Below are 26,763 nucleotides of genomic sequence, written 5' to 3'. Positions count from 1 at the left end.
TCCTTGTCGAACTCCTTGATTTTAAATTTCCTACTGTCTTTGTCTAGTCTAATAAAGGAGGTAGCATTCTCATATATTTTCTTCAAAATCATAATGTGGGGTGTCTATGCCTTGTCTTTCCAGTGCCTGAAACATTGCCTTATGCTGTATGGAGTCAAATGCCTTTTCATAATCCACAAATGCCAGGCATAATGGTGTTTTATATTCATTTGCTTTCTCCATTAACTGTGATATTACGTGAAGGTGATCCATAGTTGAGAATCCTGTCCTAAAGCCAGCTTGCTCTTTCAGTTGATTCTCATCAAGTATTCTTTCTAATCTGTTAGTAATGACCCTTGTGAACAACTTGTAGATGTGGGATAAAAAGCTAATTGGTCTTTAATTTTCAATTTCTGATTTATCTACTTTCTTATGCAGCAAAATCATGATTGTATTATTCCACTGCTTAGGCATCACACCTTTTCTAATGCACTTTGTGAAGAGCCTTGCCAGTTTTTGTGTTACGTCTCTTCCTCCCAATTTTAACAACTCTATAGTAACTTCATCTTCCCCCAGGTCTTTCTGATTCTTCATTTTCTTCAATGCATGTTCTACCTCATCAGGAAGAATATCAGGTATGTCGTATGTGTTGCTACTTTGCAATCCATCTTCCCCACTGCTGGCATCATTCTCTCGCTCCTTGTATAATTCTCTATAGTAGTCTTCTGCTATTTGAATTATGCCTTCTCTGCTGTTTATAAGCACACCATTGCTATTCTTCAGTTTCAGTATCATTTGTCTGTACTACTGCTCATGGCTTTCTGTATTACTGCTCATGGCTGCTGATTTAAATCCTTTGTTTTCCCTTAATGCTTGTTCTACTTTTCTTGTGTTAAATCTTCTTATGTCCTCTCTGAGTCTCTTTCTAATGGCTTTGCATAACTCAGTATACTCAATTTTCTCCTTGTCAGTGTTTATCTTGCTCTTCATCTTTTGCCTTCGGTTCATCATAACAAGTGTTTCTTGACTAATTTTTTCTTCTTTGGATTTCTTTTTCCCTATAGGTTTCTTGGGCTTTATCACTTTCAGAAAGTTGTAATATTCCTCGTCGATATCTTGGTCCTGAGCAGTCTGCAGAAGCTCAAACTTATTCTTAAGTTCCAGTACATACTGCTTTTTCTCAAAGACATTTGTATTATTTACTCAAGTCAGTTTTTTTCCTTTCCTACATCTATATGAAGTGTACATCTTACCATTCTGTGATCACTTCCAACATTTACCTTATTCAGGACAGTAACATCATTCACAATATATCTTCTGTTAGTGAGGATGAAGTCTATTTCATTAGTTGTTAATGCATTAATGCATTTGGACTCTTCCATGTCCACTTTCTGTTCACCCTTTTCTTGAAAAAAGTGTTCATTACTGACAATCCTTGAGATTCTGCAAATTCCACAAGTCTTTCGCCTCTTTCATCGATTCCAAAATTTCCTATAGTTCCCCTTTCTGTGCTGTTTTGTCTTTTTCCAACCTTAGCATTGAAGTCCCCCATAATAATAGTGTAGTGGGTTTTCTGCTCATCTAGAAGACTCTCAATTTCAGTGTACATTTCTTCAACCTCTTCATCATCATGGCTCGATGTTGGTGCATAAACCATTATAACCTTTAGCTTGTACCTCTTAGAAATCTTGAGTATTAGTCTTGACACCCTTGATGATGTACTTTTGAATTCCAAAATGTTGTTTTTTAAATCTTTATGGACCAGAAACCCAACTCCACCTTCACTCCTTCCACTGTTTCCATTGGTGTACAGCAGATTTCCACTTGATAAACTTATAAGTGATTCATTTCTTCTTCTTGTTGTTTCAGCCAAACTGATGATATTCCAATTCACATTTTCTAATTCACATTACTCTCAGTTATTACAAGATTATCTAGCTTACTGCCAGAGTTTAATACACCTCAGGCATTCCCCTCCCTGAATAACTCCTCATGTGTGAACGTAGATGCAAAATATTCATTTAGTTTGTTAGCTATCCGAGCAGGATCATGAACAGTTGAACCATCGATATTAAGTGGACCAATCTGATTCATCCGCTTCCTTCTAGAGTTTACAAAAGTAAAGAATTCTTTACTGTTTTTTTTTGCATCCTTTGCCAAAGATTTCTCGTAATCTGCCTTTGCCTGCCTAACCTCCTTTGTGACTTGGTTACAGACTAGCTTATATCTAACATGTTTGTTATTTGGTTTTTAGGAGCATTAGCAACTAAGGCCATATTGCTCCGGGAATGTGTGGTGGTCATTTCCCGACCTTTCTGCATCTTCCGTATTTGGTGGGCATGGGCTCGAACCCAGGTCTAATCAAGAAGCATGTGCTATGCACTGCTGCTCCTGCCCACCTGGCTACGGAGGCGCCTATATCTATCATAGGCTTCCATGTCACCTGTTAATTTATATGTATCCCATGCATTTTTGTTCTCTGTCACATGTCTAATTAGTTCATCTGACATCCATTTAGGCCTAAATCTTGAACAATATTTCTTAGTTGGTATGAAAAGCCTAGTAGAATTTCTAAATAAAACTTCAATCAAAGGTTGTAGTCAGATCTCAGGCAGAGGGAGTAGGCCCCCACGAGTTATTCTGTGTTTTTTTAGCCCACACAATGTGAAAATTTCCCCATGATCACACTTGTACAGACATAATACACAACAGCAAAATATGGCCTGGGTCACTGATATGCCTGTATGCCTCATTTTTGGATGGATGTGGAACTGTTGATACTACAACTGCTCTCCTTGGACCAATGTTATAAGTGCAAGGTCCAAGTTACACAAGGTTCAGTGCTGGCCCCTTATTGTTTTAAACATTTATTAACGATAATGATGAAGGCATATCAACTTTAATATCTAAGTTTTTCTGATGATACAAAGATTGGCAGAGTGGTTAACAGAGAATTGGAGTATGCTACTGCAGCAAGAACTAGAGAAATTAGGCAGATAGTTTGAAAAATGACAACTGAGGTTTAACATTTATAAATGAAAGGCACTGCATTTGGGAAGCAGTAATCCCAGAATAATATACCAGTTGGATGGTACCACACTCAAGGTAGTGGAGAACAAAAATGACAGGAATAACTGCACAGCCTTACATAAAGTTCTCTAAGCAATGCAGACAGGCTTCTAGGAGAGCTCATTGGGTTCTATCAATGAGATACAGAAATTTTGCCAGGAAGAACAAGGAGGCAATTATCCCATTGTATAATGCAATGAGTACTGCAAACAAATTTGGAAGCATCATTTTAGGAAGATGAGGATCTGTTGGAAATGAGTACAGAGTAGATCAATAAGATTAATCAGGGGGCACAAAAGAGTATGCTTATCAAGAAAAACTTCAGTTCTGCAAATTACAGTCTATAAACTAAGCACCCAAGAGGAGGCTGAAGTGTTTATGGCTTTAAATGGATTGAGTAAACTAAATGATGATAGTATCCTTACTCTTTCTCAGATGACACACAGATCGTTGAAAGACAGATAAGCAAAAAATTGTTGCTTTCAGCCAGACAGTAATTAACTGCTAGAACAAATTTCCATCTGGTGTTACTGAAGTGGGTAGTTTAAATAAATTTAAGAAAGAATTATACAAATTATTAGAGGGGATGGACAGGTGATGTGAGTAGTGTTTTTCAAGCTGGTCCTTATAAGCTTGCTTTCTTGCATCATTTGCCACTACTAATACTAACTTAATACATAATTTTTATTATAATTCTTTAAATTTTTTTTTAATTGCAGTGTACAAAAAAATGAATTTTTTCAATGGAAAAAATCCTCTGTTTATTTGTGCAAGACACCAGAATTTTTCCATTTGATGTGAATGATAAAAAAAAAAAAAAAAAGGGAGAACAGAAACCTCAAATCAAATTCATAGGCTGACAAAGTGATGTGATCATATTTCTTCATTCAAATCTAAAGAAAATTGAAATAAAATGTGGAATCAATACACAGAATATTTGAGGGCTCATCTATGAAGGAACAGGGAGGGAAGAAAGAAAACATAAAAATTATGCCCTATTCCCATTTGTAATGATGTTATTATATTAATATTATTTGTAAATATATTTTCTGATGTTTTGTTTTCTGATATTCTTATTTCCCTTCTCCCCCTAAAATACATGAAGGCTTGATCTACCTTTGGGAATACCAAACTCAATTCCAAAGGGTACAACAACAATGGTTATGCCTGCAGTACTCAAGCAAGGATGTCAAAATCAAGTGTTTATGGGCCACATAAATTGTTCTCAGAGTGCTCACAACCCGCACTGATGTACAAACAGAAAATCAATGACAATACTGAGAAAAGTATATTAAATATTTTCCCTTGTGCAAACATAAGCGATCTCATGTTTAGCTACGTTTATGAAGGTTCATGTAATTTATGAATTTTATTTAAATTTTATATTAGTACAGTGAAACTTCCCTTTAACGGACAGCCATGGGGAACGAGAATGTGTCCGTTAGAGAGAAGTGTCCGCTAACAAGAAGTCTGAGGAAAAAAAAAAAAAAGAGACAACAGAAACCTCAAATCAAATTCATAGGCTGACAAAGTGATGTGATCATATTTCTTCATTCAAATCTAAAGAAAATTGAAATAAAAAAAAAAAAAAAAAAAAAGAAAGAAAGGAAAATCATTAAACGTTTAATGAAAATTAAATTAAAATATATACAGATTTTGAACAATATTTTTGTAAATAATATACATACAATTGTGCTATGCATATTACGACTTTATCTTAAGAAAAATACATACAATAATCACTCATTTTCTTCTGCATCTTCTTCCGGCTGATAATTTTGTTTTCAACATTTGTTTGGAGTGAAGAAACCATCGAAAGTCCTTCAGTATCTTCTTTAGCGGCAAAAAACATTTTTAAACGATTTATTTGTATGAGCGCTTCTTTTATTTTCATCGGTGGTTCGTCGTTAATATGTTCTTTGACAGAATGACCTCCTTCCATTTCTTCATCCTTGTGAGGAACTTCTTGAAAAATATCGATGATATCTAGAGCACCATCTTCTGTAGTGAGGTTCGAGTCTACATCTTTGTAGCCAGGGTCACTTGTAGCGGAAGTATCGTACATTATCAATAGATGTTGAAGTTCTTGTTCTTCTTGGTGCTCCACATTGCTCTTCACAACTTCAATTTTTGCGTTTGAGAAGCCTGACTTTACAAAACAGTTCACGACAGTTTGTTTTCTAATTGCGTTTACTGAAGAGGAAATCCACTGAATCGCATCTAGGATGCTGAGTTTCTTTGCAAGGTCACTCGCACATGTTACATCGTTCATGTTTGCAATGAGATGTCTTAAAACACATTTTCTGTAGTGAAGTTTAAAATTTTTTATTATCCCTTGATCCAAGGGCTGACACTCTGCAGATGTGTTTGGTGGCAGAAAAACGATTTGAATGTTGGACAATTCAATTAATGCAGCATTATCCATGAAAAGAATAATTTTTCTGTTTGACAAATCATGTTTTGATTAAAGTGACTTATCCGTTCACTCATGATATCTCGTGTCATCCACGCTTTTTTATTAGACTTCCAGTCAACATTCAAAAGATTCAACTTTATGCCCTTGAAACAATGAGGATTTTGTGGTTTTCCTATAACAAGAGGTTGTTCAAAATCTCCCAGCATATTTGTACACAATAGTACAGTCAAGCGTTCCTTAGAAATTTTTCTGCCCTGGCACTTTTCATTTTTTAGACTCATTGTTTTTTCAGGAAGAGCTTTAAAAAATAACCCTGTTTCATCACAGTTGTAAATATCCTTAGCTTCAAAATCACGACATAAATCTTCCAATTTGATGGTCCACTCTGTTACAACCCCAGTATCAACAGATCCACTTTCACCACTTACGGTTTTCCAAGAAATTTTATGCTGAGTTTTGAACTTGTCTAGCCATCCCACAGAAGCTTTGAACTCATTTACTCCCATAGATTTCGCAACCTCCAAAGCCTTTTCCCTAATAATAGGCCCATTAATGGGAATTTTTTTAGCACGTGCGCGACAAAACCACTCATACGTAACATTGTCAATTTGAAGTCCAACAGTTTTTGGGAATGATTTTTGAACCTGATCATTTACGTGTTGCCAAAATTGTTTGAGCAGTTCATTTTTTTTTTCTTTAGGATGTCACTTACCTGCGTCTTCCCAATTTTGATTTTGCAGCGAGTTTGCGAACACTATTTTTTTGCCGATCATACGCATTAATGAGTTCGACTTTATCTTTTAAAGTTAAATGTTTACGAGAAGATATTGTGCACTTCACACGACACTGAAAACTGAAACTCAAAAGACGAAAGGCCGACAAAATCCCTCCCCCACTACACACACCGAATTCATCAGAAGTTTTACACGTGCCTTAAAATTCTTGAAAAAGGGTTTAGAACTGCGACGTAAACCTTGATAAAATTCAGAGAATTGGAAATAGAAAATAAACACACGATTGAGACAATACGTGGAAGAAACGTTCCTAGAAAACGGGCCGTGAGCTCGCCCGCTGCTGTCCGTTATGGGGAGATCAAATTAAGTGCTAATCTAAACGAAACAGTGCAGATTGCCTGTCCGCATCCGTTACAGAGAATGTCCGCTATACAGAAGCTGAAAACACGTTAAAACCAATAGAGGAGAGTTGGGGAATTTGAAAATGTCCGTTGTAGAGAGATGTCCGTTAAAGAGAGGTGTCCGTTAGAAGTTTCACTGTATATCTCCTTTAAGTATCACCATTTACTATTATTTTCATACATTTTAACACTGTTAATCTCTAAAGTTCATTACAGACTTTACTGTGCAACTCCCAAGTGTTGTCAACTTGGGATCTGCATAATAAACATTTAGGGGCTCCATGTAACTTGCCAATGTGGCAGGATTGGGCAAAGGTTTTTCTTAGGGATGAGTGCAACTGACTGAACTGATTACCAAATGATCATCCTGCTGCTATACTAAACAATCAAACAGTTTTTCATGAGGTTTCAACTGGTTTGCAAAATTAGGTTGCATTTTATTTATAAAATGCAACCTAATTTTTTTTTTTTTAAACAAAAATCCCAAACACAAAAGGTATTAGAACCTATAGTACTTACTACTATGCATGAGTGGAACAGTGAGAAGACAGAGGATACTTGTTTTTCTGTAAATTGCAATTTTCAGAAAATGCATGTAAAAGGTTATTCAAGAAAACAGAAGTTGAAAGGATAAATGAGGAAGAAATGTTAGCTCTGTGAGTTTGAAGTTGGAGAGTATTAGCATTAGCATTAGTAGAGGCATTTGATGCAAGAAAGCAAGCTTATGCAGCATCAGCCAAAAAAAAAAAAAAAAAAAATATAACATAAATAAATAAAAATAACCACTTCCACTTCACCCCTCTGTTCGTTCGAAATACCTGTCCAGCTGAGCCTTAAACTTATTTAGGCTATCAACTTCCACGACAAGGGATGGAAGTCTGTTCCACCCACCAACCACCCGCTGGCTAAAAGCAAATTTCCGCACATCTATCCTACATCTGTCTTTCCTCAATTTGAATTTATGCCCTCTCAGGTGATTTTTCTGAGCTAGAGGAAGAATCCCATCAGCACTGAGCATGCTCAAACCATTCAAGGCTTTGTACACCTCTATCAGATCACCCCGCTGGTGCCTAGTTTCCAGACACTGTAATTTGCAAAACTTAAGCCTTTCTTCGTAAGAGAACCCCTTTGTCCCATTCACCAATCTAGTTGCCCTTCTCTGTACTCGTTCCAGCAGCTCTACATCCTTCCTGAAATGAGGCCTCCAGGCCTGTATACAGTACTCTAGGTGTGGCCTGACCATTGCCTTATACAAGGGAATAATCACCTCCTTATCCCTGCTAGAAAAATTCCTATATATCATTGACAATACACCATGAGCTACTCTTGCAGCTCGTCTGCACTGCTCAGAGAACTTCATATCTGCCTGCACCACCACCCCCAGGTCCCTTTCATTCTCTACCACTGTCAGTGTAGTACCACAGAGTTGATACGTTGCTCTGGGGTTGCTGTTTCCCATATGTAGTACTTTACATTTGTCAATGTTAAACTTCATTTGCCACCTCGAAGCCCATCTGCTCAACCTTTCCAAATCCTGTTGCAGCAGCATAGTGTCAGTAGTGTCCTTGACAACCCTGCCAACCTTCGTATCGTCTGCAAACTTGGACATTAAGCCTGATATACCATCATCAATATCATTTATAAATACAGAAAACAATAAAGGCCCCAATACTGAACCCTGAGGGACTCCACTAATAACATTAGTCCACGATGAGCAGTGTCCATTGATTACCACTCTCTGTCTTCTTCCCCTCAACCACCCCTTTATCCATAGCAGCAACTTGCCTCCAATGCCACACTGCTCCAATTTGTGCAGCAGTCTTCCATGTGCAACAGTATCAAAAGCCTTTCTAAGATCCAAGTATATAATATCAAAGTTATTCCCTGCATCCAGTTCTTTTGTGACTGCATCATAGTATCCAATCAAATTGGTCAGGCAAGACTTCCCCTTAACAAAACCATGCTGTGTCCTAGCTATAACTGAAGTCTTGTCTAGATGATCCTGCAGTGCTTCTTTCACCAGTGCCTCCATTAATTTTCCGGGAACAGAAGTTAAACTCACAGGTCTAAAATTACTTGTGTCAGCCTTTGATCCCCCTTTGTGAATTGGGGTCACATTTGCACATCTCCAGTCAATGGGTACCTCCCCTGAGTCCAAGGAAGCTCTCATAATTATGGCTAAGGGTTTGCTTACCTCCTTTGCTGCCTCCTTTAATATAACTGGATAGATCCCATCCACCCCAGGTGCCTTTCTTGTGTTTATCTTCAACAATTTCTCCTCCACTTTGCTCTCAGTTATTACAAGATTCTCTAGCTTACTGCTAGAGTTGAATACACCTCTGGCATTCCCCTCGCTGAATAACTCCTCATGTGTGAATGTCGATGCAAAATATTCATTTAGTTTGTTAGCTACCCGAGCAGGGTCATCAACAGTTGACCCATCGATCTCAAGTGGACCAATCTGATTCATCCCCTTCCTTCTAGAGTTTACATAAGTAAAGAACTCTTTGCTGTTTTTCTTCGCATCCCTTGCCAAGGATCTCTCATAATCTGCCTTCGCCTGCCTAACCTCCTTTGTAACTTGGTTACAGATCAACTTGTATCTATCATAGGCGTCCGTGTCACGTGTTAATTTGTATGTATCCCATGCATTTTTCTTCTCTGCCATATGCCTCATTAGTTCATCTGACAACCATTTAGGCCTAAACCTTGAACAATATTTCTTAGTTGGTATGTAAAGCCTAGTAGCTTCCACGATAAGTTCTTTGAATGCTTCCCATTTTGAATTTGCTGTTGGCAATATCATCAGTTGATCCCACTGTATAGAATTTAAATACTGTCTCAGTCCATTGTAGTCGCCTTTACGAAAGCAATACCCCTTCCCTTTACCCCTAATGGTAGTTACCTCTTTGAGTAACTCCCACTTCAGCACACTGTGATCACTGCCACCAAGTGGTTCATTTATCTGCAGATTCTTAATGCATGAAGAATCACTACTGATAATCAAATCAAGAGTATTACTCCCTCTAGTTGCCTCCCGAACATGCTGATGTAGAAAACAATCATCCAATAAATCCACAAAAGCCTTGCTACTGTGTGAGTGACCAGCCCCCAAATTCCAGTCAATATCTGGGAAATTAAAATCCCCCATTATAAGACTCTCTGATTTACTGGCACACTCTATTTCTCCGAACAGTTTCTTATTATAGTCATCAGAGTCATTAGGCCTATAGCACACTCCTACTCTCAATTTTGATCTCCCAATGCTTATGTCACACCAAACTGACTCGACACTGCACTGTCCAGCGATGTCGACTGGCTTCACTTCCTTGGATTTTATGTGTTTTTTAACTAATAGCATAACCCCTCCTCCCTTCCTATCCTGTCTATCCTTTCTGTAGACATTGTACTCCCCAAAATAGAGTAAATGGATGTTGATCAATTTTGGCACAGTAAAGACTGGTTTAGACTGGTTTAGAAGAGATTGGGGGGGGGGGGGATCACAGATGCCAACTCAGCAGAACAGTGCTCATGGTGGTATCCATAGAAAAGGCATGCAGCAGAAACAGAGCACCTATCAGACAGAGGGTGCAGAGACTTTGCAAGAGCTGGATCATCAATTAATCCAAACACCCTCTTTTGAATGGAATCTAGAAGCCTGAGAGAGGTTTCAGACACCACCCAAGATGTAAGAACAATATTATATGGTAGGGCGGATTTGAGATTTGTACAGAGAGCAGTTTTCTAAAAGAAAAGTAACACTGAGAGCAAAAACAAAAACTCAGCTTTCTCATTTGTGAAGAGCTTATGCCAAGAGAGATTAAAAATCAGGGTAATTCCTAATCTTGTCTAGAAATCCGAGTTTCACCAAACATAAGCATAGGAACAATAGACTAATTTTTGCAAGATATAAGACAGGACTGAGTTCTAAAAGGATTGGAATAGTGAAAGGTAGAATGCAATGTGTGCTATCATCAGCAAAACTATGGATTCTACTCAGTGGAAGATCATCATCAATACACAAGAGGAAAAAGAGTAGGAGAAAGAAACTGAACTAGGGGAAACACCAGCATTAGTGGAGAAGTTAGAAGACAGAAAGGCATCTACCATCACCAACAGAGGGAAACTGGATACCCAGTTGCAAAAATCAGTCAGCAATCAAAAAGATGGAAGCTTGTTTACATGACCTTTATGCCAAACACAATCAAAAGCCTTAGAAATGTCAGAGAGCAACTGCTCGAGTTTTCACAACTTTTCCATTGAATTTGTCCACAGAGGGCAACATAAGCCAAAATATCACTAGCATACTGACACTGATGGAATCCATATTAGTGATCGTTAATCATATGGAAGGTTTCAAGACAGTTTAGAGAGTTGGCAGTTAATGGATTTCTACATTATTTTGAAAAGAGTAGAGGTAACTACAATGGGATGATAATTGGATTTTTCAGAAATTTTTCACCCTTTTCAGGAAATAGCTGGATATGGGAAAATTTCCAAGCAGAAAGAAAAACACCAGTAGAAAAAAAAAAAAAAAAAAAAAAAGCGCAAAAAGGTGACAGAACATGACAGGACATAGCAAGCTCATGAGCACGGGTTTTGAGAAGAGGAGAAATGCCATCAGGACCTGGAGCTTCCTTGGTATCAAGATTATTCAAAATTCTTCCGACTCCTTTTGACAAAGGATCAGAGGAGGTACCGAGGGAAGTATACTGGAAATGGCAGGTGGTACCAAAGAGTCAATACAAGAGTTAGAAGAAAAAAACGGATGCTAGTAAGTCAGCTTTATCTTTAACTAAGAAGGCCATAGAACCATCAGATATTAACAGAGGTGGGAGTATAAATGAACAAAAGTTGTGGCCAATAGCTTTAGCAAGAGACCAGAATACTACTACTCAACTACCATTTGGACAAGAAGCAAGTTTTCTACTCTTATCCTGTTTAAAATCTAGTTTAGTCTAGTTTGGACTGATTAATAACTGCTTTATGATTGTTGTGAGTTTTAGTGTATGCAAAAAATGAACCTAGAGATTTGATACAAACCAATTTAACACATTTATTGGAAAACCAAGGTTTAGACAAAAGATGAGATATTAAGTTGGGGTGTGGAATAAAGGATTTCATCCCTACAAGAATAATTTCACTGACACAATCTGAGCAAACAATGACATCAGAATATTTAAAATAGTAAACCAACCAAGGAAAAGAAGAATAAAAATCTTGGATCATCCCATTTCTCTAATGATAAATAATGCTATACTGAGAACAGCCACGGGAGAAAGCTCCATTGGAGAAGAAACCATTACCTTGACCATGTACTCTGAAGGGTTGTTTGCAAAAAAAAGATCAAGAATGCTGGGTGTGTGGTTAAGATTATCTAGTATTATGGTAAGTAAATGAACAATCGGTGTGAGGTCATTAGTAATTGTAAAAGCTTCTGCATTTCAACCAGCTGGGTCTGTGTAACTAGAAAACTGAAGCCAGTTGCAGTTGTGAACAATAAAATCACCAAATTATCATCTCACTATTAGGAAAGATGGACTAGAGAAAAGAGAGTTTCAAAGAAAGGAAATCAAAGTTCCAAATAATTAGTGGAGCCAGTAGAACAACAGAGACAACAGATGAACCGGACAGAATGGGGTGGAGAGAGATTTTAAGCCAGAGAAGATCAAAATGAGATTCCAAATTAGTGAGACTTTGACAGAAAATATCAGAGCAAATATTTGCATAAGTACCCTATCAAGCAAAAGGAATTGCAGAGTGAATAATTAGGACAACTGAGATGAGCAGAGGTTGAGGCAACCCAATAATTGGGATTCTGTCAAAAAATGTAAGTGGGGCTTGGCATACTGTACTACTTTATTTTTCAATTATTTATTCTATAGCAGCTCACTATATACAATCATTCATTTAAAGTTATTCCCTCAGGCAAGTTAGTAGGTACTGAATCTCTCAGACATTGAGTTGAATCAATGATTCAACTAATATTTCACACCCTTGGCCATTGCTATTATGCTGAATACTGACTTATTTCAAAGTGACTCAATGACTCGAGTCACTTCACTATAATAACTCACTTCTCTTCAATTCTTCTCTATAATAATCTCAGTTGTCATAATTTTTCACTCTGAGATGTCAAATCAGCCAAATAACTTGTTTTGCCCATCACTTCTCTGCATGTGTCTGCTGACGAGGCTACTAGAGACGGTCGTTTTCAAAGCCGCTAAGTGGATTTTTCTTATTTATTGATTTGAAATTATTGTTTTTCTAAAACTTTTGATTTAAATTTAGTAGTATAACATTATTTTGTGATTTTCTGATTAATTTGGTGTATTTATTCTTTACTCGGCCTTGTAATTGCATAAAAGTATCGGTAAAGGTTTCCACGTGTTTCAACTCCGCTAACCGTTCGTAATTTTCCCGCCTTTGTGATACGATATACCGTACTAGATAGCGTTAGTTGAACTTCGTTAGCAGTTAAATTGTATGTTTAAATAAATACATATAACGACTTAGATTACAAACGTAATATAATTAATTATATTTAACATAATTAATTATACATATAACCACTTAGGTTACGTAACATAAATAATTAGTAAAAACAAATAATTAATACATAACTTGATACGAAAGTTATATAAAGGGATTTCGCAGATAACACTCGTTACTGAAACGTAAATATTTCGTAGATAACACTCGTTACTGAAACGTAAATATTCCGTAGATAACACTCGTTACTGAAACATAAATATAGCGTTATAACTGTGTTTGGATACAAGTTTAGGATTTAATTTTGTACAGAAATTGAAATTTTATTGAAAGTAAATCTAAATCATGACTCAAACCAGAGCAGCAAAGCAAAGGGCTCAAGCTAATGGGAATGCTGTGGCCCAGGGGAGAACTGAGGGGGGCAGTTGTCCTCTGAATCACAGCCTTGTAAGATGCACTATTTGCTTGATGTTTGCGGAGCAGTCAAGTATGGGACATGATACTGCCATGGGGGATGTCTTTGTGTGTGTGCGATGCAAGGAGTGTAAGGAGATAAGGCGACAACTCAGCATTGTTATGGGCCTATATGAGAGCTTGAAGGATAGGGTGGATGCCCTCGAAGGATTACAAGTAAGGGGCCCATCAAGCTCTCAGCTGCCCACACCAATGCCAGAGCTTGCACTTGGTCATCGCGGAACACAGCGGCAACCCCCAAGGCAGAATGCGCTGGTCCCAAAGGAACTAGTAGTTGTTGGTGACTCTATTGTCAGGGAAACGGGAAACATGCTTTGTAAAAAGGATAGGTGGAATAGGACCAGGGTATGTCTGCCAGGGGCAAAAGTTGATGACGTTGTAGAGCGGATATCATCCTGTAAGGGCACAAAAGGTGATATAGTTGTACACGTTGGCACTAATGACATTAAGAGTAGGAGACCGGCGGAATTACTTGACAAGTACAGGTCACTGATGAAAAAAAGCCGTGAATTAGGGTTGAAATTGAAAGTGTCTGCAATTCTGCCCAGACACGATAGGAGGGAGTATATGATGAGAGCCCTGTCAATCAATTCGGCCCTGGAAAGATTGTGCAGGGCTCAAGGGGTAGAATTTTTTTCAGCCTGGTCTGTACTTGTTAACAGGAGAGACTGCTTCTACAGGGATGGGATACACTTAAATAGAAAGGGTGCAAGAATGTTTGCTGATGCTATCGAGGCAATGTTAGGTGGGTCGGAAAACTGCTAGATTGGGGGGATACAAGGACTAATAGATTAACAGTAGCCACTGGCAGAGGTGAAAGTGATTCTTGCACTGCTTCTATTGGAATGAGCCGCAGCCTGGAAAATAAGATGCAGGATATTTCAGAGACTGCTGGGAATCATTGGGGTACAAGTAAACACATGGGTTGTGTTAGGGTAGCTAAGAAAAAGAACAGGTGCATGTATACTTGTGTGTACACCAATGCTAGGAGTTTAGTAAATAAATTTGATGAATTTGAGGTGTTGCTCAAAACATCAAAGGCAGATATTGTGGGGATTTCAGAGACGTGGTGTCACACAAATATAAGAAATGCAGAACTGGAATTTGGGGAGTACAATGTCTACAGAAAGGATAGACAGGATAGGAAGGGAGGAGGGGTTATGCTATTAGTTAAAAAACACATAAAATCCAAGGAAGTGAAGCCAGTCGACATCGCTGGACAGTGCAGTGTCGAGTCAGTTTGGTGTGACATAAGCATTGGGAGATCAAAATTGAGAGTAGGAGTGTGCTATAGGCCTAATGACTCTGATGACTATAATAAGAAACTGTTCGGAGAAATAGAGTGGGCCAGTAAATCAGAGAGTCTTATAATGGGGGATTTTAATTTCCCAGATATTGACTGGAATTTGGGGGCTGGTCACTCACACAGTAGCAAGGCTTTTGTGGATTTATTGGATGATTGTTTTCTACATCAGCATGTTCGGGAGGCAACTAGAGGGAGTAATACTCTTGATTTGATTATCAGTAGTGATTCTTCATGCATTAAGAATCTGCAGATAAATGAACCACTTGGTGGCAGTGATCAGTGTGCTGAAGTGGGAGTTACTCAAAGAGGTAACTACCATTAGGGGTAAAGGGAAGGGGTATTGCTTTCGTAAAGGCGACTACAATGGACTGAGACAGTATTTAAATTCTATACAGTGGGATCAACTGATGATATTGCCAACAGCAAATTCAAAATGGGAAGCATTCAAAGAACTTATCGTGGAAGCTACTAGGCTTTACATACCAACTAAGAAATACTGTTCAAGGTTTAGGCCTAAATGGTTGTCAGATGAACTAATGAGGCATATGGCAGAGAAGAAAAATGCATGGGATACATACAAAATAACACGTGACACGGACGCCTATGATAGATACAACTTGATCTGTAACCAAGTTACAAAGGAGGTTAGGCAGGCGAAGGCAGATTACGAGAGATCCTTGGCAAGGGATGCGAAGAAAAACAGCAAAGAGTTCTTTACTTATGTAAACTCTAGAAGGAAGGGGATGAATCAGATTGGTCCACTTGAGATCGATGGGTCAACTGTTGATGACCCTGCTCGGGTAGCTAACAAACTAAATGAATATTTTGCATCGACATTCACACATGAGGAGTTATTCAGCGAGGGGAATGCCAGAGGTGTATTCAACTCTAGCAGTAAGCTAGAGAATCTTGTAATAACTGAGAGCAAAGTGGAGGAGAAATTGTTGAAGATAAACACAAGAAAGGCACCTGGGGTGGATGGGATCTATCCAGTTATATTAAAGGAGGCAGCAAAGGAGGTAAGCAAACCCTTAGCCATAATTATGAGAGCTTCCTTGGACTCAGGGGAGGTACCCATTGACTGGAGATGTGCAAATGTGACCCCAATTCACAAAGGGGGATCAAAGGCTGACACAAGTAATTATAGACCTGTGAGTTTAACTTCTGTTCCCGGAAAATTAATGGAGGCACTGGTGAAAGAAGCACTGCAGGATCATCTAGACAAGACTTCAGTTATAGCTAGGACACAGCATGGTTTTGTTAAGGGGAAGTCTTGCCTGACCAATTTGATTGGATACTATGATGCAGTCACAAAAGAACTGGATGCAGGGAATAACTTTGATATTATATACTTGGATCTTAGAAAGGCTTTTGATACTGTTGCACATGGAAGACTGCTGCACAAATTGGAGCAGTGTGGCATTGGAGGCAAGTTGCTGCTATGGATAAAGGGGTGGTTGAGGGGGAGAAGACAGAGAGTGGTAATCAATGGACACTGCTCATCGTGGACTAATGTTATTAGTGGAGTCCCTCAGGGTTCAGTATTGGGGCCTTTATTGTTATCTGTATTTATAAATGATATTGATGATGGTATATCAGGCTTAATGTCCAAGTTTGCAGACGATACGAAGGTTGGCAGGGTTGTCAAGGACACTACTGACACTATGCTGCTGCAACAGGATTTGGAAAGGTTGAGCAGATGGGCTTCGAGGTGGCAAATGAAGTTTAACATTGACAAATGTAAAGTACTACATATGGGAAACAGCAACCCCAGAGCAACGTATCAACTCTGTGGTACTACACTGACAGTGGTAGAGAATGAAAGGGACCTGGGGGTGGTGGTGCAGGCAGATATGAAGTTCTCTGAGCAGTGCAGACGAGCTGCAAGAGTAGCTCATGGTGTATTGTCAATGATATATAGGAATTTTTCTAGCAGGGATAAGGAGGTGATTATTCCCTTGTATAAGGCAATGGTCAGGCCACACCTAGAGTACTGTATACAGGCCTGGAGGCCTCATTTCAGGAAGGATGTAGAGCTGCTGGAACGAGTACAGAGAAGGGCAACTAGATTGGTGAATGGGACAAAGGGGTTCTCTTACGAAGAACGGCTTAAGTTTTGCAAATTACAGTGTCTGGAAACTAGGCACCAGCGGGGTGATCTGATAGAGGTGTACAAAGCCTTGAATGGTTTGAGCATGCTCAATGCTGATGGGATTCTTCCTCTAGCTCAGAAAAATCACCTGAGAGGGCATAAATTCAAATTGAGGAAAGACAGATGTAGGATAGATGTGCGGAAATTTGCCTTTAGCCAGCGGGTGGTTGGTGGGTGGAACAGACTTCCATCCCTTGTCGTGGAAGTTGATAGCCTAAATAAGTTTAAGGCTCAGCTGGACAGGTATTTCGAACGAACAGAGGGGTGAAGTGGAAGTGGTTATTTTTATTTATTTATGTTACTTAATTTTTTTTTTTTTTTTTGGCTGATGCTGCATAAGCTTGCTTTCTTGCATCAAATGCCTCTACTAATGCTAATGCTAATGTGTCCACGAAACAGAAAGAGCTCAGAGAGAAAAGGTGCCAGAAATTATGCTGTCAACAATAACATAATCTTGGAAGAAAATCTGGTGACTTTCATCCAATGACACTTGGCCAACCAAAAATAGCTTCACACATCACTGTAACAAGCTTGTAGGTTTCATCTATGTTTATTTATAATTTTTGTCCTTAATTGTACTATTCACAAACAGTGGAAAGATTTTGAGAGTTAAAAACTGTACTTTATCCAATATATTTTTATATCAGTTTTATTTTATATACATTTTTATATTGTATATCCTATTTTTGTGTGTTTTTACTTGTTTTAAATTGTACTAATTTTATTTTATTAAAATAGTGAAATCAAGTTGTCTCTTAACTAGTAAGCATTAAATTAAAACTTAATATAAACTTCATGCCAGATTTCTGAAGTGTATTTAGTAAAATTTTTGATATTCTTATAGGAATTTCTTTATTTAAAATTGTAATTATCTGTTATTTGCCACTGCAGTTATTTATAAGAAGAAACTATCACAATATACTCTCAATAATTAATGGCTTTATCTTCTTATAAGTATTAGGACTTGGGACCTGTTACAGTCTCACACGAATCTCTTCCCAGTTGGTTTATAATGAAGTTATTTGTTTTTGGATTGTTTGATTATCCATTCTCTGTGCATGATTTCTCCATCTTCTCCTGTAATTTTGTTTGCTGTTGTTGTTATTTGGTTTTTATGAGCATTAGCAACTAAGGCCATATTGCTCCGGGATATGCGGTGGTCGTTCCCTGACCTTTCCGCATCCTCCGTATTTGGTGGTAACGGGCTCGAACCCCGGTCTAATCAAGAAGCGTGTGCTACGCACTGCTGCTCCTTCCCACCTGGCTACGGAGGCGCTCTGTAATTTTGTATCTATTCAATTATTGGTTTTTTTCTTTAGTTCATCCATTATATCCTAATTTCTTTTCTTTCATTCTTTTTTTTTTTTTTTTTTGTCAAGTCTGGTATACCCAGTAGCTATTCTCACCAATTACATCTCTGCAGTCATTATTCTTTCATTTTTTTTTTTTTTTTTTTTCACAATCCAAGCCTCATTTCCATATATAAGTAAAGGTCTGGCTAGCATCTTGTAAATTCTTATTCTTGTATGTTTTTTTCATAAATGAAAGCCTAAAACCTAATTTATGATCACTAGCGTTGATATGCAATTTGTTATAACGGAGTTTGTCTTTTTAATCCAAATATGTTAAGTGGTACCCAAGATATTTAAAACAATTTACTTCTTCTAGGATTTCATTTCTATATAGATTTTGTTCTATATGGGCTCTTTACCTAGGAAAGTCATTACTTTGCTTTTCCTAGTGATATTTCTATATTACATTTTTTGGGCAAGTAAGTTTAAATGATGGGCTGAATATTGTAATTGTCCTCAGATCCAGATATTAAAATCTTGCAAACAGTAGTGTCTAAATATGTTTTGTTTCAAAGGAATATTTGCCATGGACAGTGTCTCTATTTTTTTATAATTCATGTAAATGTTAAGAGAGAAGTGGCATCATTGTCTAACTACTCTATTGGTTTCTAGTCCAAAATCTCACTGTTAATTTTTATTGCTTTTATGTTTTTTTCCCCTCATAGATGCAGCATATAGCTTTTAATATTTGATTTGTGCCACCTTCTCTCTGCTAATATGATCAAAAGCTTTTTTTGTAGTCCACGAAAGCTAGATTTGTTTCAACATTGTATTATTTTTATTTCATAAATTAGAATTTTTATATGAAATCTAAATAAAGATAAGGCAGATGTTTCAAGCACATATCTATTGGAGCTGTGAAGATTAAAGGCATGGAAGGAGAAAAGAATTCAAGAAGGTTTCAATCATAACCACAATCTGAGTAGCATTATCCCCCCTCCACCCACATCTTGATCTGTTCCACAACAAACAGACCATTGAATTTCAAAAATTCAACCAGAACTAACACCAAAAAAGTACCTCTCTAATGTGTATGTATTAGCTCTGTTCTTTCACACAACTGGAAATGAACAGAAAATGCTAACAGTATCAGCTCACCACCAGCATATCCTGCAAGTCTAAGCCAAGGATAGACCAACTTCAATTGGTGAGCTCTACAGGTTTAAACAGGTCCATGCAGGGACATAGACCAGCTCCAGTATGATTCAATGCAACCAAATTACCTATATTAAAAAATGATATTGATGAGTTTTTTACTTAATTTCTCATTAAATGAACATTTAATTGATAGAGAAACAGTAATCTAACTTCAAACTTCTTAAACCTTAAATTACTAGATTTATACCTTCCCTTCAACAAAAAAAAAAAAAAAGTTTAACCATAATATAAAAAAATTCTTACTTTTGATAATACTTTTCTAACTTCACATTCAAAATCTCGGGAGCAGACTTCAAGATGAAATATTTTCCCACAGTTTTTGACGCATGCATCAAGAAGCTAACAAGAAATAAAATAACTAATAGTCAACAAAAAGCAATTATCATTATTTACACTTTTGTAATTTCTGAAATCTACAAATCAAGGTTTGAAGACTCACAAAAACAATTTATTTCTTATCCCATTAGGCATCTTTGATTTCATCTACTGATATGGATTAGGAAAATTAACTTTATTGCTTCACTTTACATACTAGGGTTCAAATTAAACAGACTATTAAAAATGAATAACATTTTAATGTGTTCAATTTCGATTGAATTTTTAACAACTAATAAAATCAGAATAAAGTATACAAAATGTTAAAAAAAAGAATGAAAACATCTGTTAATGTAGGTGATAAAAGAAAAATGTAAATAAAATAATAAGTATCTCTAGTCATTATATAAAGTTAACCAAATCTGATACAATGTAATGTTATTTGTTACATAAAAGCATATTACAGATTTATTCACCCTTAGAAAAAGTGAGAAGTATTGTTCAATACTCTGGTTTTAATGTATCGCACACAAAAAAAATAAAAGAACATTTTAAAAAGTAAGTTCTTCAATGTTTTGTTTCATTACTTTTCAAAAGTTACTGAAATAAAGACATGAAATTATATGTAGTGAGAGAGAGAGAGAGAGATGTAGTCTATTTCTAAGCATAACTTGCATGAATAGTCAAACATTACTACTACATTTATCCCAATATTTGATGATATTTTTTAAACCATGTTGTAGGAATGTGTCATTACACTGTTTAATTTCATGTGCCATTGTTGCACTGCAGACATTGTTAACAGTATGTTTTACTGCAAGACATTACTTACAAGAGGAAACAAAAATCTAAAGGTGCTAAAATCAGGGCTATGAGGAATGCTATGAAGTTTTCATTCAGTCTGTTACAATAAATCTGCTGTCAACTGCATGGCACGATCATACATTATCAGGAAGATGATTATTCCATCACAAGAAGTTGAGGCTGTTTTCTTCTTATGGTATTTTTCAATGCTTACAAGCAGAGCCAGTTCAGGGGCTTAGGTGCAAAATCTAATGCTGGGTAAAGAAAACAGCAAGGAGAAGTTCTCCTTGCCTAGATTAAACTTCCCCTCCCACTGGTTTTGGGACTCCTTTTCAGTCTTGGCACCAGATATACTGCACCTGCTGCATCCCCCCCTAAGGACCAGCCCTGCTTGTTAGACAATATTTTTTGGGCAGTAATAGCATCACCATGATCTGAAAAATAAGCAGTGACTGATGTTTGTGGACAACCAGGCCATCCTTCTCCCTTCCTTAAGCAATTGACACCACTTGCAGACACTGCTGTTTCACTGTATGTATTCACAACAATAATTTCTCTCTGGATTTCTACTTTCTTCACTGTAGCCCAAAAAAAAGGAAAGGTTCTTTTAATACTACTTTTGTGTAACTGTTTATGAGACTAGCCATTTCCGATACATCACTGCAGAATCACATCTGAAAGGAAAGCAGTCAAACCAGTTTCATCTAATTTGTCACAGCATTCTATAAAAGGTCTATAAAAATTAAAACACTGGAGATCTTGCTTTCCAAATTCTTTGTCTATATTATTCTGTCCTGATTACAACAACTTATGCTAAAATGCCAAACAGCAGGCCAGATCCTTTGATAAGAAGTTAGCATGGACCATTCACAAAAATCTAACCGGAGGAGATTGTATAATGCTATCACAAATGCACAATCTTTTGAAGTTTTTTTGCTGGTCAAATACAAATATAAGGAAGTTTCTGAACTAATCATCATCCAAATGTGTTTATATCCAGTAGGAATACTGGCCACTATGACAGTACGGTGTAACTGCCCTACTTTCTTTTTGGGTATCAGCCTTAAATTTACTATTCCTCCAAGCTATCCTCCTATTTTCTTTTAGATCTTTAGCACAAACTAAAATAAGTTCTCTTTCCTCTAATAACTGTTTGATACCATCAATCTTGATCTACTTTCAGGCTCATTACTATTTGGATAGCAGGAAAGGGGTAGTTGGATGGGGAGAGTAAAATGAATGAAGGCAAAAATTTTTACTGTTATAAAGGATTCCAGAACTAGGGGCCATAAATTCAAATTATGGAAGAAAAGGTTAGAGTGGACTGCAGGAAGTTTTCTTTTAACCAGTGGGTTGTTAATTACTGAAACAAGTTACTTCCATAGGTAGTTAAGGCTGACAGCTTTGGAGAAATTCAAAGGTCAACTGAAACATGGGTAACTATTCAGCTGAATAGTTACCTATGTGAGGAGAAAAGCATATAATTAATCTATTTTCTTATGTAGTTTTATATATTTTCTTTTATTTTTTACCCATTCTTTATATTTTTATTGCTATTTTGATTTATTATTATTATTTATTTATTGTTTTTATTTTATCTGCTGGCACAGCAAAAGCCTGTAGTTTCTTTACACTATACACCTAATACTAATTTCTGATTTGAATATCTGTTCAGCTACTCTCCCAACCTTTTTTTTTGCCCATACAATGTTAAGTTTGCTGCAATATCACTGGTTATCTGCTATCCCAAAGGTTTATTTTCTCATTTTTCTTTCTTATTTCCTCATTTGTAATATAGTCTTACCATTGCTTCCATCTGCTAGTTTCATTTATTTTTGTTACACTTTCATTTCTGAAGATTTATTTTTAATCAATTCCTTCACTTCATACCCATCTGTCAGCTCCATAAGTTAAAATATGACTTTAAAACTGTTGACTGATTTCTCTTTTAGCATTAGTAGAGGCATTTGATGCAAGAAAGCAAGCTTATGCAGCATCAGCCAAAAAAAAAAAAACCCACTTCCACTTCACCCCTCTGTTCGTTCAAAATACCTGTCCAGCTGAGCCTTAAACTTATTTAGGCTATCAACCTCCACCACAAAGGATGGAAGTCTGTTCCACCAACCAACCACCCGCTGGCTAAAGGCAAATTTCCGCACGTCTATCCTACATCTGTCTTTCCTCAATTTGAAATTCTTTTGGCCCTACTTTATTTATTGTATTATTTATTTCCACATCTAATCTTCCATTAGAAAAATTTGGAACCTAGCCCAGGTTGAAAATTTTTCTAATGCCAAATTCTATGTAACCTCCATCTAACTTATTTAGCAATTTTTGAAGACCTTCCAAACTACTATTTAATGGTAGTATCATCCACATATAATGACCAAATTTTTACATCTCCCACACTAAACTTTGTCAGTAACTTAGATACTTTTATTACATGGTTCCTGAAAATCATAAAAACAAGTAGTAACAAGGTTCAGTCTTGCATCATGTGAAATTTAATCTTCAACCATTTTTTAATGCTTTCTTTAATTCTCAATGTAGGTATGTCATTTTTTACCAAAAACTTTTTATTTCCTCTAAAAGACTGTTCTTAATGCCATATTTTCTAAAATTTGAAAGGGCAGATTTTTTAGGCACTTTATTATATGCATTTTCAAATCTGAAATATAAATTCTCATTATGTGTTTCCATAACTTTTTGAAACTTGTCTTAGTGCAAATATTTAATCCTGGCATACCTTGACTGACTTAAAACCTAACTGTTCTTTCCAAAGGTTACATTCAACAATACTTCTAATCCTCTTCAGGAGTGAAAATTGCTATATAATTTCCACAGTCATCTTTATTTTCCTTTTCATATATTAGTATTATTAATGCCTTACTCCAAATATCTGGAACTTGTCCTTCAGAAATGACCTTTGGATACTGTGATATATGCACAACATTGTCATTAAACATCCATAGTCAACTTTTATAATATCATATAACATCCGTATGATTATTATCAACTTTTAATCCTTAAGGCCATCTTGGCAGGGTCTTCATGCCTTCTTTCCCTTCATTGATATCACTTCTGTGTTAAAAAAGCCTACAAAGTTAGTTAAACATGATTTGTTCTTTAACAAAACCATGTTGTATGTCCTTCAGAACAGCATATCTGTCTAAATGTCCCTGGATCACAATCTTAATCATTGCCTCTAAGATCTTTCTACCACTGAAGTCAGACTAACTCGTCTGTAGTTACCAACTTCACTCTCAGAACTACCTTTATGCATTGGCAATATGTTGGCACTTCTCCAATCCAAAGAAATCTCTCCTGAGTCCAAATATTCCCTCATAATTAACCTCAATGGTTAATTACAAGGGCATTTAATTATGAATTTTAACTTTGCCTTGATCGTTTTTTTGATTATACTAGTTTTACCTCCTGCTACCTACCCAATACTTGTTTTCTATGTTTCAAAAAATCTTCCAAAGATTTTGCTTTACCTATTTTCACACTTTTATAATTTATTGAATTTGCCAAAAATTTGACAGAGCTAAGTACAGTAGTACTTCCATGCTGAATGCCAAATATTGTAATGTTCTTGTACTCTCTACCTTGTAAACTTCTCTGATTGCATGTGGCTGACCAGAGTATGAACAGAAAATTTGTTTATTCCATCTTCTGCAGCAAATTTTTCCACATCCATTGTGCATCCATCCTTTCAATTTATGTCCACTTATGTGCATTGTCTAAGAGAGAGAGTAAGGATGCCATCAGCATTTAGTTTAATCAATCCATTAAAAGCCTTAAACACTTGAATCAGAGATCCTCTGGTACCTAGTTTCCAAACACTTTTTTGGAAACTAAAGAACTGAAGTCTTTCATGGTAAGCATATCCCATTTGCATCCTCAACAAACCTTATTGCTCTTCTCTACACTCATTTCAACAATTCCATATCTTTCTTAAAATGAGGCTTCCAGATCCATATGCAGCACTCAAAATGTGACCTAACACTTCTTTACAGAATGGGATAATCACATACTTATCCCTGCTGGCAAAATTCATGTACATCATTAACAGAACCCCAAGAGCTATCCTAGCAGCCTGTCTATGCTGCTCAAAGAATTTCATGTCAGGCTGTATAATTACCCTTAGGTATTGTTCATTCTCCACTACCTTCAGTGTGGTATCACTAATTGGTATATTATTCTGGGATTGCTGATACACATATGCAATACCTAGTATTTATCAATGTTAAATGTCACCCAATTCTCACAATCTGTCTAATTTTCTCTAAATCTTTTTGCATGCCTTGATTTCTTCCATAATCACCCCACCAAGTTTTTCATCACTTGCAAAATTAGACAGTAAGTTTGATATTCCATCATGAATATCATTAAGAAATATTAAAAATAATAAGGGGAACCCTGAGGAATGCCACTAGAATAACATTAGTCCTAGAGGAGCAATGTCCAGGACTGTCTTCTGACAACTATTTTTTATACACAGCAGTCACTTACCCCTAATTTGGCACCCTCAGGGATTGAGAGGTGATAGATTTTAAAATTTTCCAAATTTTAAAGAGGTATACATAGTGGACGAACAGTTTTAGAGCAGCACTTCTCAATGAATATTAAGCACAAGCAACTGAAGTTATTTATATCTGTAAACATTTATAATGACTATCTTGTTCTTTCATCCGTTTTCTGCAAGCAGGATTTAAACTGCATGGATAATGCAATGGTCTTAATTCTCATAGGAGAAAAAACTTGCTTTGTAATGAGCTGCACTAGTATTTCAACAGATAGCTTTAACTATATAGCATCTTTGAATTATCTGATTTCATATACTGCATGCCAGCTCACATCAAGCAATTTCTTTACAACTGTTTTGTTTGTGTTTGTCACTAGAGACTACCTGCTATCTGATGAGAGACCAGTAAGTCCTGAAATAGATTGTCATAGAAGTTTTATCTTTTAAAGAAATGGCCAATTAACCTACTGGTTTGTTTGAACCTATTTGTTTGAAACAGATGCAACACCATGGAAACTGGTTGCAAAGGTAAGTTTATTCTGTATTAAAATTAAGACCACGGCATTATCTCTAAAGTTAAAATTCTGCTGGACAGAAAAACAGATGAAAGTGCAAAATACTCCTGCAAGCATCTTATAAAGAAATACTCTTTTTTTGCATGGATTCTTAAGACAAATATGATTACTAATACAAGTGCCAGATTACTTTCTTAATGTTTCCAGATCATAAAATGTCAATTTTTTGTAAAAATTGTGCCAGATTTTACAGAGTTCGATGTATATAAGATGAAAAATATTTTTTGCATTCAGTTCCTTTTTTTTTTTTTTTTTTTTTTTGCAGAAATACAGTAGCTAACCAGATTGGTCAGACAAAATCACCCCTTAATAAATCCATGCTGTGATTTCCATATAACTGCATTCCTGTCAAGATGATCCTGCAATGTTTCTTCACCAATGGCTCCATTATTTTCCCTGAAACAAAAGTCAAGATTACAACTCTGTAATTAATCACTTCACCCTTTGATTCCTCTTCGTGAACAAATCTGCACACCTCCAATCTATAGGTACTTCCCCTGGATCCAAGGATGACCTCATAATTATAGCCAAAGGTTTGTTTAACTCTTCTACTGCATTTTTTAATATAAATGGATAGATAAATTAGCCCCAGTTGCTTTATTTAATTTCAGCTTAAACAATTTCTCTTCCACTTTTTCTCTTAAATATCACAAAATCACTGAACTTGAACTCCCAGTTATAACTTGGTTTATGTCTGGAATTCCCATCCCTAAAAACATCTTCAAGTTTGAATGTAGGTGCAAAATATTTATTTAGTTGGTCAGCAATCAGACAAAGCTCATCAATAGTTATGATATTCATATCCAGTGAGACAATGTGGTTCACTGCTTTCCTTCTAATATTAGTATTTGCAAAGAATTCTTTGCTATTTTTCTTTGACTTCTTAGCCAAAGGCTAAATATTATGTGCTCTTATAATTTATAATTATCCCGTACATTTTTCTTCTATTCTGCTAGTCTCCTCAGTTATCTGTACATCCATTTAGGTCTAAACCTTAAACAATATCTC

The 26,763-nt window shown here is 36.5% G+C and overlaps 1 protein-coding gene across 2 annotated transcripts in view; it reads right to left on the bottom strand.

Moving 5' to 3' along the window:
* LOC150075424 (signal transducing adapter molecule 2-like) overlaps positions 1–26,763 on the bottom strand; it is a 203,681-nt gene that overhangs the window by 115,899 nt on the left and 61,019 nt on the right. For both annotated transcript variants that reach the window (XM_090389165.1, XM_090389166.1), the window contains exon 3: positions 19,777–19,872. In XM_090389165.1, the coding sequence (XP_090245291.1) occupies positions 19,777–19,872 (96 nt within the window). The remainder of the gene's footprint in view (positions 1–19,776; positions 19,873–26,763) is intronic.

Source organism: Mastigoproctus giganteus, chromosome 14 (genome assembly GCF_048544385.1).
Source record: "Mastigoproctus giganteus isolate SK-2022 chromosome 14, ASM4854438v1, whole genome shotgun sequence".
In the NCBI taxonomy this organism is placed as follows: domain Eukaryota; kingdom Metazoa; phylum Arthropoda; class Arachnida; order Uropygi; family Thelyphonidae; genus Mastigoproctus; species Mastigoproctus giganteus.
This window is presented reverse-complemented; position numbering and strand designations above follow the sequence as displayed.